At 40.9% G+C, this 18,320-nt stretch overlaps 1 protein-coding gene across 1 annotated transcript in view; it reads left to right on the top strand.

Moving 5' to 3' along the window:
• The window catches only part of LOC117531093 (growth arrest-specific protein 7-like), a 110,767-nt gene that overhangs the window by 73,380 nt on the left and 19,067 nt on the right, over positions 1-18,320 (top strand). Inside the window, 3 exon segments of the mRNA XM_034194135.1 lie at positions 2,787-2,876; positions 6,026-6,141; positions 6,369-6,443. Coding sequence (XP_034050026.1) covers positions 2,787-2,876; positions 6,026-6,141; positions 6,369-6,443 — 281 coding nt within the window.

The following is an 18,320-nucleotide window of genomic DNA, read 5'->3' as shown; positions in this document are numbered from 1 at the left end:
AACTTGAAACAGTCAGGCGCTGTGGGCTGTCCTTAAAGTGACACTACCAGACCAAAATCTCTCATCAGCCGTTAAAGTTTTCACCGAAAACCAGCTGAATTTATCGAATGGTGTCCACTCAGTTGTGCCTTACAGTTTTTGAAAAAAATTTTATCAAACAAAGCAGCAGTCTCTGAGCCATTCCTAAACAATGAAAAAATCGACGAGAGGGTGGGCGACTCCTCACTCAAAGACTGCCCACAGGCGAATGACGTAACCGACAGGCATGAAAAAACTCTCGCATGCCCACGAGGGTTCAAGCATGTCTGATGTAATCACACATGATTCAAATCCATATGGTTTTTGAAAAAAATAATAAGGTCAGATACGTTTCATTCATATCGTTAACGGTAACTGTGTTTGTACATGTAGAAGAAGTTTTGGTTTTATGAGCGCATGTAGTTTTAGCCTCGATCCCCAGGTGTTCATGGTCCAAGAAGTAATCTCTTGTATGAATGTGAGGGGAACAAACTGTACAATATGTACTCATATTCAGTTGTTTCTCTCCAAGTGACCTGCCTTGACATTTGTCTGTCTTGTGGGACTTCAATTTCAAGGACAAAGTATCTTCTATTCAATTGATTAATGACAGAGAAGGTCATGAATCATTTAGTAAGAGCCGGGAGCAAACAAACTCTGCCTGTCATTGGGAGATTGTTGCACAGCAGTAAGAAGCCTTGGCCTCCCCGGCACCGAAGGAAACCAAGGTCAAATCCCAGACCCTCTTCTCGTGTTGCTGTCAGCCTCGGGGTATCTACAGCTACTTAAACAGGAAGCCTTTCCCTCAAGAAACTCACAAGCTCCTGGAGGTCTTCTTTCCTTCCTCTCCTTTCTTTAATTCGGTGTGTGTGTGTGTGTGTGTGTATATATCTAACAAAGAGGGGTTCTCAAACTTTAAAGATCCTCATACTTTTAAATAAAGGTCAGCCATTTGGAGAAATGTCAAGGTGGAGTTTTATAGAGGATTAGCCCAGCGCACGGCGCCCGTCACCCAATGGTTCAGCATCACTGCCGCTCGGAGAACAATCAGACAACTAACTGGACTGAGATAATTTATCTTTAGAAATCCGTTTAGCTGACTGCAGTGGGCCAAAGTTCACAGTGATGATCTAAGGAAAGTAGATGGTGGATCCCAAAAGGCTGAGAAACCACAAAGCACAATCCATTTCTCTGGGATGGAGCAAAAAGACAAAAGTTGACTGAAATTGATTGAAAATTCCCTGACTTTTTTTGTCACTGCTAAAATGGTATGAACTGGTAAAATTCACCATTCTAATGTGTTACTAAAAGCACAAAGTGACGTTGGCTCACAGGGCTGATTTCAGAAGCAGTAGTCATTACTGGGAGTATTGGGATTGGGATGGGTCCGTGTGGGGACAAATGTGAAACAAACTGCTGCTTTTTCCGGAACATTAATGCACAGTGTCTGCAGGAAATGGAGGCGTGTTATGATGTGGCAATATTTACCGATTGAAACCTGAAAAGATGCAGTGCCGTGTGGCGTTCGGGTGCTTTCAGACAAATGGATTCAGTCCATTGTGGTTTGAAAGGCTTCGGCACTGATCTCAGAAGTGGTGAATGGATTAAAAATGATCCCCAGAAGAGATTGTAAATGAATCTGGGCAACGTCAGAAGCATCAGCTTCTAACTTTCCTTCCAGAACTAATGTTCTCATTGACTTTTTAAATAAAACATTTATAGTGGAGATTTCTGTTAAGTTTTGGAATATGACTTATTGAATTGTGGCTGAAAGAACCCGGTATTGAACCGTGTCAGTTATGGTACCTGCTCAGCAACCCGCTGCCACTGTCTTTATGAAGGGTAAAACAAATACTTCATGTCCACAGAGTACAGGCAAGTTTAAACGAATTTAACCATGCATTTACACAGATGAATGCATTTTTTCACAGACCAATCAAATACTTTGTATTACGACGTCCCTACTGGATTTAGTCACATCCAGGCCACCGCATATTATTATTATTATTATTATTATTATTTGTCTTATTTTGAAGAGATTTCCAGTCAGCAGTTCTTCCTGTTGCACTCTAACTGGCGCAGCGAGCGTTAAAAATACATCCAATAAGTGTAAACCAGACTGGACAAAATGAAATAACAAATAATAAATGCACATTGCAACAACACGGCGGTCACGGAGAATATCGTCCTGCTGTCCGACGCGGCTTTGTGTTTCTCAGGCCTTCATATGCTTGAATATTTCAAAGTTAAACATCCGATTGTCACTTTTATGTCATTTTGATTCTTTCATTTGTACAGCTACAGTCACGCCAGTCAGCGCCGATGTCGCTGACAGCTAGCAGTGCTAACTGCCTCAAAGTCCCGTGTCCACACCACAGCCATCCCGCTGGGATCACAAACCCGGCAGCGCTTTCATTCCAACCCTTTCATGGTGACACGCTGACAAAATTGTACAAACTTGCATGGCTTTCTTGTGTGGAAATAAGTATATTGATGACGCAATGCATTCTGGGTCGATTTTTTTTTTTTCCTGTATGCAGTAGGGAGAATTGGGTGACCTATGACTTCGTTGGTGCAGTCTTCTGGTCATAATTAAATGGCAGATATGCGTGACGCTGCCTTCAGAGACGTAGCGAGCAATGCTGTTTTACCCTTCGCGCTGGTTGCTATGGTGCTCAGTGAACTGTACATATCAAAGAATCATAGTTTTCTGTCATTATTTTGTAACCTGCTGTGTTAATCTCATCTCATCTTGCCATTTTCTGCAGATTAACTGTGTGACGTTCCCGCTGCCTTTGACCATGGCGGAACAACAGCTGCTGAAACCAAACGAATGGAGCTACTGCGACTACTTTTGGGTAAATGTACCTCAAATTTGCTCCACTTCTTCGTAGCACAATCTGGTGTTATCACCTTGAAGCGGTCACGTTCTGTCCTGTCACATCTGGCCCGAAGCTAAAAGTTAGCTAGCCATTTTATTTTATTTTTAACTGATTTGTGCCAATCTGTCACTCCTACAAAAATAACACATCCTCTTTTTTCAAATTTTGTTTTAGCCTGTTCAACAAAATGTGTTGAGTAAATAAGGAAACTTTAATAGGCCAGTGTGGCTTATTTTTAAACTTTGGACAAAGTCAAGCTCCAGCCTGTGCTAAGCTAGGCTAACTAAACGCGTCTCATCTCCTGAGATTGGCATCAAGCTAAAATGTGTGTGAATATACCGTTATTTATTTATTGTTTTTTGGCAGTTGCTGAGATTTACATTCCAAGTAATTCTGGAATATGAAAAGCTAATTAGCTGGCAGCTGAAACAAATCCAAAATATGCCGTTTGGTGTTCCACATTAGCAGAATTAGCACTTTATGCAACAGAACATTTAAGATTCTGAATGGTAAAAACTGACATGTTTTGGCCTTATTTTGATAGAAATGCACTTCTTTAATAAACTATCATGTGCCCATAACAACAGCCAAACAAACACGAGTGTAAAAATAACACCAGATTATGCCAAATTTCAAAAATACTCCAAAGTACACGGCACAGTTTCTGTTCCTGTATTCTGGTCATACAAACAAAAATATCCTGTTTTTCTTGGGGTACTGGAATGTAAGATTTTATACTGCAGTTTACACATTATTGCAGTCAGAAATGACAGTACTGTGCAAAAGTTTTAGGCATCCCCAGAATTATAATAAAAGTAGCGTTTGATGTATTAATGGCATGTCAACAAAAATCAGTTCCATCAAAAGTGAATATGTGTGGTATATTATTTTAAATTCAATAATAATCATTTCTTTTTAAGTGTACTGGCCAGTCGAATACCACACAAACACAGCTGCAAATGATCAATATTAAAATACGTGTAAGACACAGTTACTCAAACTTTCAGTCACATTTTCTTAAAATAGTTTATGAGGTTCTGCAACTTGTACTCTGGTGTGACTTATATTCTGAAAACTCACAGGTAAATAGCACCCAATTTTCATATTGATCATCATTAAAGTTGAACTTTATCACACATTTCATTTATTTATGAATATTTATCAGGTTTTTCATAATTTTTAATGTTTTCATGATTAATTAAATGTGCCTAAAATGTTTGCCCTGTACTGCATATATTTAACTAAAAGTTGTTATTCTGCATTGTGATTATTCTAACTTTTAATGCTTGTTAAAGGTGCAGTGCTTCTGTTCTGGGGAAACCTTTGGATTGGCACAGTTTTACTTGAAATTGAGTTTTTTTTTTTTCTCTCTCTCTCTTTTTTTTTATTATTTCTTTCCTGTGTTAATTTCGAGGCACGCGGAAAGAATCAGCTGTAATTTTTTTTTTAAGTGCTGTAATAACTAAGATTGTTTGCAGAATCATGATAATCAGACAGTCAGAAGAAAAACACATTTATGAGTGCAGTGGATCTTTAACTATGAGGACTCTTTAGATCTTAAGATCCAGCTGACTAAACACTGGGAAAGTGGGAGGGAGGGGAAAAAATCTGGATGTTTAAAAATGGGTTAAAAATGAATGTTTTTTTTGTTTGTTTGTTTGTTTTGTTTTAGTGAATCTTAATAGTGTAGCAACTCCATCCTTTAGGAAGCCTTGTTGCTATCAATGCTGCTTCGGGTTTATCACGATGTGAGCATCCCAGAGAGTCAACACCGCCGTCTTTTCATCTTTTATCTCAAGTCCATGTTCTGCTCTCGCTGGCCGCGCTACACTCTGAGAATCAACCTCGGCTTTAATAAGGTCCAGCGAACAGGGCGGGAGGATAATAGATGACATGTAACCGGTCGGCTGCGTGAAGGCCAGCTGGCCCCGGCCGCTCCGTTTGGACGTCTCCCACCCCTGCAGTACGTTGGGGATAAGACGCTGCAGCCGTCCATAAGCAGACAACAACATGATAGAAGCAGCTCGAGCGTGGGAAGAGCAGTGTTTGAAACTGATCAGATTGAGATCTGAGGCTGTATTCACATTACAGGTTGAATTGACCTAAATTCATTGTTTTTGTGTTCCCCACCATATGGTAAAGATCAGATATTTTCTGGTTAGTGAGAACATGCAAAATCATTTATTTATATGTATATTTTGGCTCATTTGCATATGATTTTCTAGATTAGGAACTGCATTTACATCTTGAGTAAAATTTTTAATGTGACAATTTGAATCTTTTTGAGATTTCAGAATATTGCACATTAATTTTTTGTGATATCTTCGAACATGGAAATCTGACCCCTAGAATGTGATTAGATCACTTCCATATGTGATCCTAGAGCTGGGGCTACATTCTCAATATTGGTTGATTTGACCATGTGCCAGGCTCGATGCCAGATTTTTTCTTTTTAAATGTAGTTTATTTATTCCTCTTCAGACTGGATTAGTTGCATACCTTGCCATACATATGAGGCAGTGTTTACATTAAAGCTTGAAGTGACCTAAATTTTTTTCAATAGCATATTTGTGCCACTTACACGTTTGTCGATCTGAGTTTACATTCACATTATGGGATGAAGTGACCTGAATTGTATTTGGTTTTTTTTTCTACTTTGTGGTTCACATTCTTATTTGTCATATAACTTGTATCTCATCTGATATCATCTGATACAACAGCAGCCAGATTGAAAACAAATGTCTCTCTTGGGCTGCATGTGAGGATGGAGCAAGTTAGATTCATGCTCTCATCTGAGCTCATTGTCACTGCAGTGATTTTGACAGAAATCAAAGGTAAATCAGGTCTTCCACCACAGCTGAAGTTTCTGAAATATGAAATGAAGAAAACAAACAAACAAACAAAAAAGACAGAATTTGGGGTCACTGCAGATGGAAATATTGTCTTTTTGAATCAGCTCTACCACATAATCTACTACATCTACTGCTAAATTGTGTGCTTTAGTTTGTTTGTTGTTCTTTAGACATCACTGGTTGTTGCGTTTCCGTGTTTGACTGTGCAGGTTTGTGGAGGTGTGATGTTCTTGTGTTTGTTTGTGTGATGCATTTGTCACGTTTATCTTGCAGGCCGATAAGAAGGATCTCCAGGGCAACGGTTGCATTACAGGATTTGAGGTTTTGCTGCAGAAACAGCTGAAGGGGAAACAGATGCAGAAAGAAATGGCAGAGTTCATACGAGAGAGGTGCAAAGTCTGCTTTTTTTTTGTCACAGATCAGCCGTTTGTTTTTTATCACTATTTTTAAGTTACCATGAAAACTGTGCAGTTATCACCAAACAAAACAGTTTCCCTTTTTTTGTGCTCATTCATGTACGTACATCACTGTGTTGCACAACACAGGAAACGCACATGGAAACGCTCAGAGTTGCATAAATAATGTGTGGTAATGAAACTCTTTACTTCCCTCACAGGATAAAGATAGAAGAAGAATATGCCAAAAGTCTCTCTAAACTCTCCCAGATCCCTCTCGCAAGCCAGGAAGAAGGGTGAGTGACACGCCTCCCTAATTTTACTGCAATAAAAAAACAACAGCAACAAAAAACCTACTCTTTGAAGACTTCATTACACATGGCTGGAAGATGTGGTTAATAATTAATAAATAAATGGAATTTAAAGTCCCACTCAAATTACTTTTCCCCTCTACAACACACAGATTTATTGTGCAAAATGACTTGTCTGGGTACTTTGTCCCATTCTTCCTGCAAACAGTGCGAAGTTTGGACAGCGTTTGGACAAAAACGGCAAAACAGTGCCAAACAGTTCGAAATTAGCGCACCATGAAACATCGTGTTTTTATTTATGTCCACTTCATAACAGCAAACAGACACATGCGCGTCACAGTGGGCAGTTGTTTGTCCATGTCCGTCCAAACACAGTACGTGGTGTCCAGCTGGGATGTCCAGATCCACAGATTTCCACAGCCGCTTCAGTGGGAGGACACACCTGTCATCTCAGCGCACACACCAAAGCCACACTCGTGTGGGACTTAGACAAATTTCTCTGTGAGCACGAAGGTGATTGTCTGCAGTCTGTTATCATGCCAAGAGCGTGACTGGCCACACATTTTCTAAGTGCCAGGTGAGCGGTGTTGGATGTTTGTGCATGTCACCTGGAATTTGGCCGCCACTTTGTGTTTCAGGCACCTGTGTGCGCAAATAGTTGTAGCAACATGTGTATGAAGTGTTGGAGGCAGGGACGACACGATTCCTGCGTCATGCGCACTACAACTCCTGGCAAAAATTATGGAATCACCGGCCTCGGAGGATGTTCATTCAGTTGTTTAATTTTGTAGAAAAAAAGCAGATCACAGACATGACACAAAACTAAAGTCATTTCAAATGGCAACTTTCTGGCTTTAAGAAACACTATAAGAAATCAGGAAAAAAAATTGTGGCAGTCAGTAACGGTTACTTTTTTAGACCAAGCAGAGGGAAAAAAATATGGAATCACTCAATTCTGAGGAAAAAATTATGGAATCATGAAAAACAAAAGAACGCTCCAACACATCACTAGTATTTTGTTGCACCACCTCTGGCTTTTATAACAGCTTGCAGTCTCTGAGGCATGAACTTAATGAGTGACAAACAGTACTCTTCATCAATCTGGCTCTAACTTTCTCTGATTGCTGTTGCCAGATCAGCTTTGCAGGTTGGAGCCTTGTCATGGACCATTTTCTTCAACTTCCACCAAAGATTTTCAATTGGATTAAGATCCAGACTATTTGCAGGCCATGACATTGACCCTATGTGTCTTTTTGCAAGGAATGTTTTCACAGTTTTTGCTCTATGGCAAGATGCATTATCATCTTGAAAAATGATTTCATCATCCCCAAACATCCTTTCAATTGATGGGATAAGAAAAGTGTCCAAAATATCAACGTAAACTTGTGCATTTATTGATGATGTAATGACAGCCATCTCCCCAGTGCCTTTACCTGACATGCAGCCCCATATCATCAATGACTGTGGAAATTTACATGTTCTCTTCAGCCAGTCATCTTTATAAATCTCATTGGAACGGCACCAAACAAAAGTTCCAGCATCATCACCTTGCCCAATGCAGATTCGAAATTCATCACTGAATATGACTTTCATCCAGTCATCCACAGTCCATGATTGCTTTTCCTTAGCCCATTGTAACCTTGTTTTTTTTTTCTGTTTAGGTGTTAATGATGGCTTTCGTTTAGCTTTTCTGTATGTAAATCCCATTTCCATTAGGCGATTTCTTACAGTTCGGTCACAGACGTTGACTCCAGTTTCCTCCCATTCGTTCCTCATTTGTATTGTTGTGCATTTTCGATTTTTGAGACATATTGCTTTACGTTTTCTGTCTTGACGCTTTGATGTCTTCCTTGGTCTACCAGTATGTTTGCCTTTAACAACCTTCCCATGTTGTTTGTATTTGGTCCAGAGTTTAGACACAGCTGACTGTGAACAACCAACATCTTTTGCAACACTGCGTGATGATTTACCCTCTTTTAAGAGTTTGATAATCCTCTCCTTTGTTTCATTTGACATCTCTCGTGTTGGAGCCATGATTCATGTCAGTCCACTTGGTGCAACAGCTCTCCAAGGTGTGATCACTCCTTTTTAGATGCAGACTAACGAGCAGATCTGATTTGATGCAGGTGTTAGTTTTGGGGATGAAAGTTTACAGGGTGATTCCATAATTTATTCCTCAGAATTGAGTGATTCCATATTTTTTTTCCCTCTGCTTGGTCTAAAAAAGTAACCATTACTGACTGCCACAATTTTTTTTTTCCTGATTTCTTACAGTGTTGCCATTTGAAATGACTTTAGTTTTGTGTCATGTCTGTGATCTGCTTTTTTTCTACAAAATTAAACAACCGAATGAACATCCTCCGAGGCCGGTGATTCCATAATTTTTGCCAGGGGTTGTAAGTGTGCACTTCGTCCAAACTTCGCACTATGTGTGAAGGGGCCCTTAAAGTGTGCAACAGTTAGTCGTTGTTGTATCCCCCCCCCAATTTTCCACACATTCTGCGTTGAGGTCAGGTCAGGACTGCAGGCGGTTCCGTACCAGTATCTGCACTGCAGCTACGTCTTTGTAATCCAGATCACACGGTGTCCATGTTTTCCAAGTAAGATCCGGAATACTAATTGGTCTGACCACAATACATATTTCCACTGTGCGATGGTCCAACCCAGATACCTCTGAACCTACAGAACTTGACTCTGTTTCTGTACAAGGATGACATAAGGCTTTTTTTGCACACTAAAGTTTTAAGTGCATTTGTGAATTTAATTTTGTATTTTAGTGACTCACAAAGGTTTCCCAAAATAATTCCTTGCCTATGTGGTTATATCAGCTATTGATGAATGACTGTTAGTGGTGCAGTGCCATCTAAGGGTTTGGAGATCACGGGTGTTCAGCTTAGACTTCTGCCCTTTACACACTGAAATTCTTCCAGACTTATTGAATACTTTAATGATATTATACACTGTAGAGAGAAATATGGTAATCCCTTCCATCTTTTCTTTTCTTTTTTAACATATTTGGTAATAAGTAGGAGATCCTCTGTCCATCTTTGCTCCTGGATGGCTCAACCTCTCCAGGATACTGCTGTTGTACCAATAATGATTTCACTCACCTGTTTGAAGTAACATCATTATTTATTTGTTTGTTTTTTTTACTTCATTATTAGTCCTAAACTGGCCCCATCCCAACTTTTGTTTCTTTTTTGTGGGGGGGATACTGTGTTGCAGGTATGAAATGTGGGAATGGATGTATCTTGACAAATGAAAAGAAGTTGACCACACAAAACATGAAATCTTTGGTTCAAAGTAATGTAGGATTACTGTGGGGTTTTTAAATGTACATTTTCTGTACTATTCCTTCCTTTCTGATTTGGAGTTGTACATCATCCACTCTGAAGTTGAGTGTCTGTATATCGTGTACTTTGGATTCCCTTTTCTCTCTCATATATTTTGTGACAGTAGTTATACAGGATAGTTTATTGCACCATGGAGGACTTATTCTTTTGTTTCTCGCCAAGACTGTTGAAGGTTCGGGTCGGCTGCAGAGCACATCCGTGTTGCTGGCACAGACTCAGTGGCAGATGCTTGGCAACACGGGAGTAGATACAGTTGACTAAAAATAAGCTTTGCAGTGAGGTGCGAGGAATCGGTAATAATGAGCGATGAGGAGACGCTAATATGCGGTAGCAGCCGTAGCATGTTAAATGCCTTGAAGTTTCCAGTGAGCGAGAAAAACAAACACCCAACTGGGTCTGTTTCACAGCAAAACATTCTGACATGTCACACAGCAGGGATGGCATTGTGTTAATTAATAAGATGATAACGGCTGTGCTATATTTTTGGCAGCAGCTTTGTGGATCCGGTGTCCTACCACGATTCCAACCCTCCGGTGTGGAATTATTGAGTTGCTGAAATCTGACGTTTGATCCAACGAGCTCCAACACTCAGCGCTGCTAAAACACAACAACCGTGATTTTTGATAATATGACAGAAAGGTTACCGCAGTGGCAACACTAGTTTCAATCCTCTGCCACCATGTTGGTGAGGTAACCACAAGAATTATGCTGTTTACCACAAGAGTAACAACTTCATCCTGAACAGTTTAACGGTATATCAGTAGTTATGTGGGAAAACTGGGTCAGCATTTGTATGGAAGCCCAAAGCTGAATCTAATGATTTTTTTTTCCCAGCGGTGCGTTTGTGTCTGTTGCCGTCAGGAAAACTGATGAACTGCTGCAGCTTTCGAAGTCATACCATCAAATTGCTCCTTATACTAGGTGCGCTAGCACGTAGACACACACCATTATTCTTCTCACACATCTGTGCGTGGTCATTGTGCACCCTAGTTTTAACCAGTAATCCTGCAGCATCGCTAACATTGCATGCACAGAATCCACCATAATGAGTCTGGTCTGCTTGAGGTTTATTCCTCAAATCATCAGAGGGAGTTTCCTTTACCACCGTCTCCTGTTGTCTTGCTCTGGGTTTAGTAAGATTAGACCTTACTTGTGTGAAGCGCCTTGAGGCAACGTTGATGTGATTTGGCGCTATATAAATGAAATGAAAAGAAATGAGTGGCTTCAGATCGTGTGATCCGGATCTGATCCACACTCTTTCTTTTCCTGTTATCACTTTCTTTTTCCTTTTCTGGCTCATGTTGGTGTAAAAAGTGACATTGTACAGGTGCAAATTTCTTTTTTCCACATTTATCTTTCTGTTCCTTTTTGCTTTTTTCTGTATTTTAAGAACTGGCTTTATGAAATCAAAAAGGTTACAATATGTGATGTCACACTGACCTAAGAACAAAGCCTAGAAGCCCCTCCCCTCATCTTGGTGGAAAGTACTGCATAGCATCATACTGTACAAGTGTGAATCACTTCTTTCATCTCTTCCTTTTTTTCTTTTTGTTATTCCACTATTATAAGACCTGGCTTTATGGCATCAGAAGTATCTTGACTAACTTGCATTGTCACATCATTCTAACGCCAAAGTTTCAAGCTTCTTCCACATCTTGGTTGCCAGGAACAACATTGCACGTTTGCAAAACCTTCCTTTTATCACATTTATTTTTGCTTTGACCTTTGATCTTCATTTCAGTTCCATTCAATTTCCACTATTTTATGACCTGTTTTTTTTTTTTATATCAGAAAGATCGATAGTCATAATCAGCCTATAACTGAAAGTTTGAATGACTTCCTCATCTTGGTTGCCAGTTAAAACATTGTACCGTTGCTAAACCTCCTTAATATCTTTTTTTTCTTTGATGTTATTCTTTGCCATTCATCTTGTTCTATTCTTTGAAGAACAAGATTATGATGTCACAGTGACTTAAAGCCCAGGTTTGAGTTTCCCCTCTGACTGTCTGGCAGAAGGTAACACAGTTGTATTCCTTCTGGGCGCCATGTTGACCTCAAGGAAAATAAAAGACCTTTTAGTTGTCCACCCAGTCTGCAGTCTCACGTCCCTGTCGGGCGAGACACCCCGGTATGAGTCTTTCAAGGGACGCTGCGAAACTGTGTGGATGCTTTGATCTCCATTCTAAAGCATCCTTTAGTTATTAGCAAAGAAGGAGACAAGGAGAAGGGGAGGCAGGGAGGAGGGCAGACAGGGAGGAGAGGAGGCAAGGAGGAGAGGAGACAAGAGAAGGGGAGGCGGGGGAGATAGGGAGGAGAGGAGGCAAGGAGAAGGGGAGCAGGGAGGAGGGCAGACAGGGAGGAGAGTAAGCAGGGGAGGAGAAAGAGACAAGGAGAAGGGGAGGCTGGAGGTAGGAGGAGAGGAGGCAGTAGGAGAGGAGGCAAGGATGGGAGACAGGGAGGAGGGGAGGTAGGGAGCAGAGGAGACAGGGAGGAGGGGAGGTAGGGAGCAGAGGAGACAGGGAGGAGTGGAGACGGGGAGGAGAGGAGACAGGGAGGAGGCAAGGAGAAGGGGAGACAGGGAGGAGACAGGGAGGAGAGTAAGCAGGGAAGGAGAGGAGACAAGGAGAAAGGGAAGCGGGGAGGTAGGGAGGAGAGGAGGTAGGGAGGAGAGGAGGCAAGGAGGGGAGACAGGGAGGAGGGGAGGTAGTGAGCAGAGGAGACAGGGAGGAGAGGAGGTAGGGAGCAGAGGAGACAGGGAGGAGAGGAGATAAGGAGAAGGGGAGACAGGGAGGAGAGGAGGTAGGGAGGAGGGGAGGTAGGGAGCAGAGGAGACGGAGAGGAGAGGAGGCAAGGAGAAGGGGAGACAGGGAGGAGAGGAGACAGGGAGGAGAGGAGAGAGGATGGGGGAGACAAGGAGGAGGGGAGGCGGGGAGGAGAGGAGACAGGGAGGAGAGGAGGCAAGGAGAAGGGGAGACAGGGAGGAGAGGAGGTAGAGGTAAGGGAAGGGTGTGTGTGTGTGTGTGTGTGTGTGTGTGTGTGTGTGTGTGTGTGTTGTGTGTGTGTGAGGGAGTGGGGATTGCAGGCGGCGGGGGGAGGGGGGGGGGGACCCCCCTGGCAGAGAAGAAAAAGCATTTCCAGCCACTTGGTTCTTTTCTTGCGTCTGACAACAGAGGGGACATCAAGCTGAGGCGGCTCTTTGTCTTCTTGTCCGAGGGGAGACAGGAACACAGAAAGGAAGTAAGCAGGAAGCAGAGAGGGAGACGGCGGGCTGAAGACCACCCCCACAAAGAGGGGAGACTGTGATTTGTACGGAGGCATTGTTGCTAAAGTCGTCTTATTAAGACATTGCCTGGGGACAATGCTGTCCTGCACGGCAAACATGACACCGTGTCAGGGTTCAACACCAGCCAACTCAATGCTGACCAGTTAAAAGTTGAAGATGGTCAGCAGGTGACCTGAGACTGAAATTTTATCGTAATCTAGTCATTAACTGTACGTCTTGTTTCGGATCAACAGCTAACTGAACCGAACCTGCACTGCTTTGGGCGACCAGAGGAATCTGCCAAATGCCTTAGTTTGGGCTGGAACCCAGACCTTCTCCCTGAGAGGTGATGGCACTAATAATAACTTCAGCCAGCAGGAGTAGATCACAAGATATGAAATGACAAAAACAAGAAAAAAACAACAAACCAAGCTCATTTGACCGTTTTAACACGTCCCCATTCAACATCATTAGACGTAGTTTTATTGCTGGAAAATGATTTATTTTGGGGAGCGTACATGCCAAATATAGCGAGTTGACTCTGTGAAATATTACAGATGACATGAAGAAGGAAGCGCCTGTGCGTGTGTGCATGGTTTGAAGTTCAAACTGCAGTTGACGGAAGTTGGGAATGCCGAATTTCCAACTTACAGTTTAGAAAAGTCTAGTCTTAAGGGCCTTTCACACTCAGTACTTTAGGCCAATCCGTCAACGTGTCCCAATCCGTCGCTTCGGAAGCCACTAATGGTGGGCGGAGATGCCATTGTCACACCTCCCCAACGCTCAGCTGATCGCCTATCTTGAAATTTGCGTCGCCTGAACCACAAAAAAAAAAGCCTTTAAAAAACACAGCAGTAGAACAATTCTCCCATCACCCTGCCTGGGTCGAAGCTTTTTTTCAGCTACTTTTCGGCAGTGACGCCGACCGAGGCGAGGACTGACGATTTGGTGCGGATATCGATCGAACCGCGACTAGCGCGGCCGACCCGCCACGAGAGAAGCCGGCCTTCATGCCTCATCACTGGGCAGAGCGAGGCCAGGCAGCCGGAGGGATGAAACAACACCACTCAGTCAAAATCTCCAACTTTCTGTGCTATATATGCCAAAGTCCCAGTTTGACCCAACGGAGGTTAGTTCTATGACAGCCTTTATTGAGCCGTGAGAATATAAAAATAAAACGCCTGACATTACTGAACTGCTGTGAAGGGTTTAATGATCAGCTAACGTTTGCTTAGCCTTTTAGCCACAGGTGATCTGATAGTGAACGCTTTAATTTGTAAATGGTTCAGTCTTTTTTTATTTTTACCAAATAAAGCTACAGCTTTTTTCAGACACCACAAAAGCTCAACTTTAAATAACTTATTTTTTCGGGCGTTTTTTTTCCCATCGTTTTTTCCTTTTTTATATATAAACTGTTTAGTGTTTCTTTATATTTAAATAAATATTTTTATTTGTCCCAATCAGGAACATTTGTTGTGCAGAACAAACCAAACTTCCATTGATGAGCTGAACACCCACGAAGTCCAGTCGAAAGAAACATCTCTGCTCTTCAAAATAGGACAAAAGTGTCTTCAGCAACACCACCAGAGGTCAAAGCTGAAGAAGAGACCTTCATCTGGTCCTGAGAATCCAGCAGAACATCACCTGCTTCTAAATAAAAGGCTCTTTCAACGGCAACTATTTTATTATTTTTAAAAAGCGGTTTCACTTTTATATTTTAACAATAATGAACGGATCATTAAAAATGTCCCATGAAATCAAAGTCAAAAGACATTTGCACAGGTAGAAACTCTCCACTGATTGCGCTCAAATTCATATTTTAGAAATGACTCTGTCCTGATAAACACATTAAAGGCAATTACATATTTTGGCAAATTACAAGTTGAAATGACCATTAAAAAAATTCATCATGAGGTTTATGTCACAGAAATCCTACTTTACAATCACACTGCAGTCAGTGTTAAATTATTTCCTGTTGCATTTATAATAAACATTTGTATTTATTTACAGTGTCTGTTTTTATGGTTGAAATGAGATATAAATAACACTATGTAACAGTTTTTGTTCCTGTTATATTTCAACTGCTTATGTCTAAAGTCTATGGAAAAATGACTACATTCAGCACACACTATGATTTTATTTTCTTTAACGTTCTAGAAATGTCTGGAAACTTCTAGAAAATTCTGGACAGTTGTAGCAGTTAAAGAATATTCTAGAAGACTACTCAGTAGTACTGAAGGCGAATCGAGAATATTCTTGAAAACAGACAAATTTCAAAATATCATTGTCCTGATCACAGAAGTAAAGTTTCTGTGGCATAACAGCTATTTATTTAAGGCATAACAGGTTAGGAAAACACACTGTGTACCCAGGAACAAAACAAAAATAAAAATTTGTTACATAGTGTAATCTACCAGACTTAAAAAAAAAAGTACAAATTTCCATGTTATTTTGTCTAAAAATAAATGTCTGAGGTTCCTTATGTTAAACAATAAATGATCTAATCTGAAATCACAGGTGGTTTTAATTTACAGATGAAAGGTTTCTAAAGAACCATTTATTGATTTATTTAACTATTTTAATTACGTGTTCTAAATTTTTTTTTACAGTAATCAGAAATTCTGAGGTAACAAACAACAACAACAAAAAACATTTCCAAGGATTTTTCGTCAGAAAACTGCTCCATAAATGAGCAGTCCTGTGACACGTTTGTTTTGTAGAGATCAGTGGTTTGTTTCTACACCGATCCATTTTGTAGAGATCAGTGGTTTCTGCCACTAGTCTTCCGTGTTTTGGCCCAACGCATCGTTCCTATTGGACAGCGCAAAGGTACGTCACAGCTCAGAGCATCGAAAGTTGGACTGGATTGAACTTGGACTGCGTCAGCCTGCCGACAAGCAGCAATGCGCGCTCCCGTCAGAAGCGTCGGTTTAGCTCAGCTTTTGACGCGACGCATCTGACGCATCTAAAAAGCAATGCATCTCATTAAAAATAATGCTTTTTAGACCGATTTTTGATGCATTTGACGCATCTGACGTATTCAGTGTGAAAAGCCCATTAGTCTAACGAAGCTGTGATTAAAAAAAGTTGTTATTTAATTTACGTAATTAATGTTAATAATATGCATATGTCGAGGACATGAACGAGCAAAGCTCGTCAGCATCTTACCATGTCCTTTAGGTCCTTCAGACTTTATTTTGAGTAAATGCTTCAGGGGAGCATTAGCATGACTAAAACCTTTCAGTTTCTAGGGGGGACCCCCCCCACCTTTTAAGCATTTTCCTTATTTTACTTTTCAGCTTCTGGAGGGGCTCTGCCCCCCATACTCTCCACCTTTTTATGCATTTTTCTTTTTTTGCTTTTCAGCTGACCCCCCCCCCCCCCCAAATTAACCCCCTGCCACTTTAAGCATTTATTTTAATGTAGATGTAAATTAATCTTCAAAGTGTTCAGCTCGTTGACAGTAGGGCTGTACAATATGACCACATTATTGTATCTTAATATTGTCATATAAATTGTCATGTAAATGTCACTTATATGCCTGCTGTCCATATTCTTGAGCCTTGGGTGGGTAGGGAGAGTTCCCATGGGATAAAAAAGCTTTTCAACCTACCATCCCTGGTTCTCAAGACCAGGCACCTAAGTGGCTCTACTCCCTTTTTGTTTTTTTAAAGATATTTAGGTACCTTAGTAAACACTAGTAGAGTTCCAGATTTGGAATGCATAATAGAAGATATACCTTACTGAATTTTCATATCAGTATGATATAGGATATGACTATGATTTGACACAAAGTGCAGCAACAGTAAAAATTCCATCCATCCATCCATTTTCTTCTGCTTTTATCCGGAGTCGGGTCACGGGGCAGCAGCTAAAGCAAAGCCACCCAGGACCTCCCGATCCACCACACACACACCTCCCCCAGCTACTCCGGGGGAACCCCGAGGTGTTCCCAAGCCAGCCGAGAGACGTAGTCCCTCCAGCGTGTCCTGGGTCTTCCCCGGGGTCCTCCTCCCAATGGGACGTGCCCGGAACACCTCTCCAGCGAGGCCTCCAGGGGGCATCCAGAAAAGATACCCGAGCCACCTCAGCTGGCTCCTTTTGACGTGGAGGAGCAGCAGCTCGACTCCGAGCTCCTCCCGAGTGACCGAGCTCCTCACCCTATCTCTAAGGGAGCGCCCAGTGAAAATTAAACATTCTTAAACAAAATAGTAATAATACCACACTCATTAGGATACTCTGCCCTCCAAAAGTATTGGAACACTTGGAATTTCACAGATTTGAGTTTGTTTGTCATTTTAAGTACAAGAAATACAAAAAAATAAAGAATAAAAATTTGTAAAATTATGTTCCTCAAACTCAAACTGAAAGCAAATCTCTAAAACTTGATAAAACCTGTAAATAATAATCAGTTTTATTGCCAGTTTTCAAGTCAGGGGATGGAAACATGAACATTTCCAAGTCACTGAATATGTCTTGGACTATATTTACATCAATTATGAAGAAATAAAAAAGTTTCTTTCACCAAAACATCAAATCTAGTCTTTCATCTCAAATGTACTTTCTGTCAAATTGTAGCTGAACATTCAGGTCTTCTTTTTAAGAAAATCCTCCTCTACACCACTTCATCAGGAATTAGGGTGGATTTTAGATTTTTAATTCATTTATATGAAGTTGTAGAGATTTACTTTCAGTTTGAGTTAAGAAAGATCATTTTGGGGGGAAAAAATGTATTTGAAATGGAATAAACAAATTAAAATGTGTGAAATACAAAGTGTTCGAATACTTTTGAGGGCAATTGAGAAACAGTGAGGAGCAGCATCTTACATCTCATATATAGTGCAGCAGATAAGAGAATATTTAGAGTGGAATCCTGCAAATGGTGATACAAACATCAAATTTGGCACAAATAATCCATAGACATGAGCTCTTTTGAAAAAACTGATTGGCCACTTGAATTTTCAATAGGCAGCCAGGCAGGGGTCAAAATTAAAATATGCTCCAATCATATGGAAAACTACACCACATTATTTGCCTGATCATAATGATTCCAAAAAAAGTATAGTTTGGACAATCTGTGACTGAATGTTATGGAGTTAAGAGGTAAAAGCAGAAAGAATGGTGACAAAGGTCAGTTTCAGTTTGTACAGGGATCAAAAGTTAAAGTTGCTCCATTAATTAAGTTCCAAGCTGTATTTGTGCTGAATTTGATGCTTGTATCACCATTTGAAGGATTGTTTCAGTTAT

The sequence above is a fragment of the Thalassophryne amazonica genome, chromosome 18, assembly GCF_902500255.1.
Source record: "Thalassophryne amazonica chromosome 18, fThaAma1.1, whole genome shotgun sequence".
NCBI lineage: Eukaryota > Metazoa > Chordata > Actinopteri > Batrachoidiformes > Batrachoididae > Thalassophryne > Thalassophryne amazonica.
The sequence above is the reverse complement of the archived record's forward strand: the minus strand, read 5'-3'. Positions and strand labels throughout refer to the sequence as shown.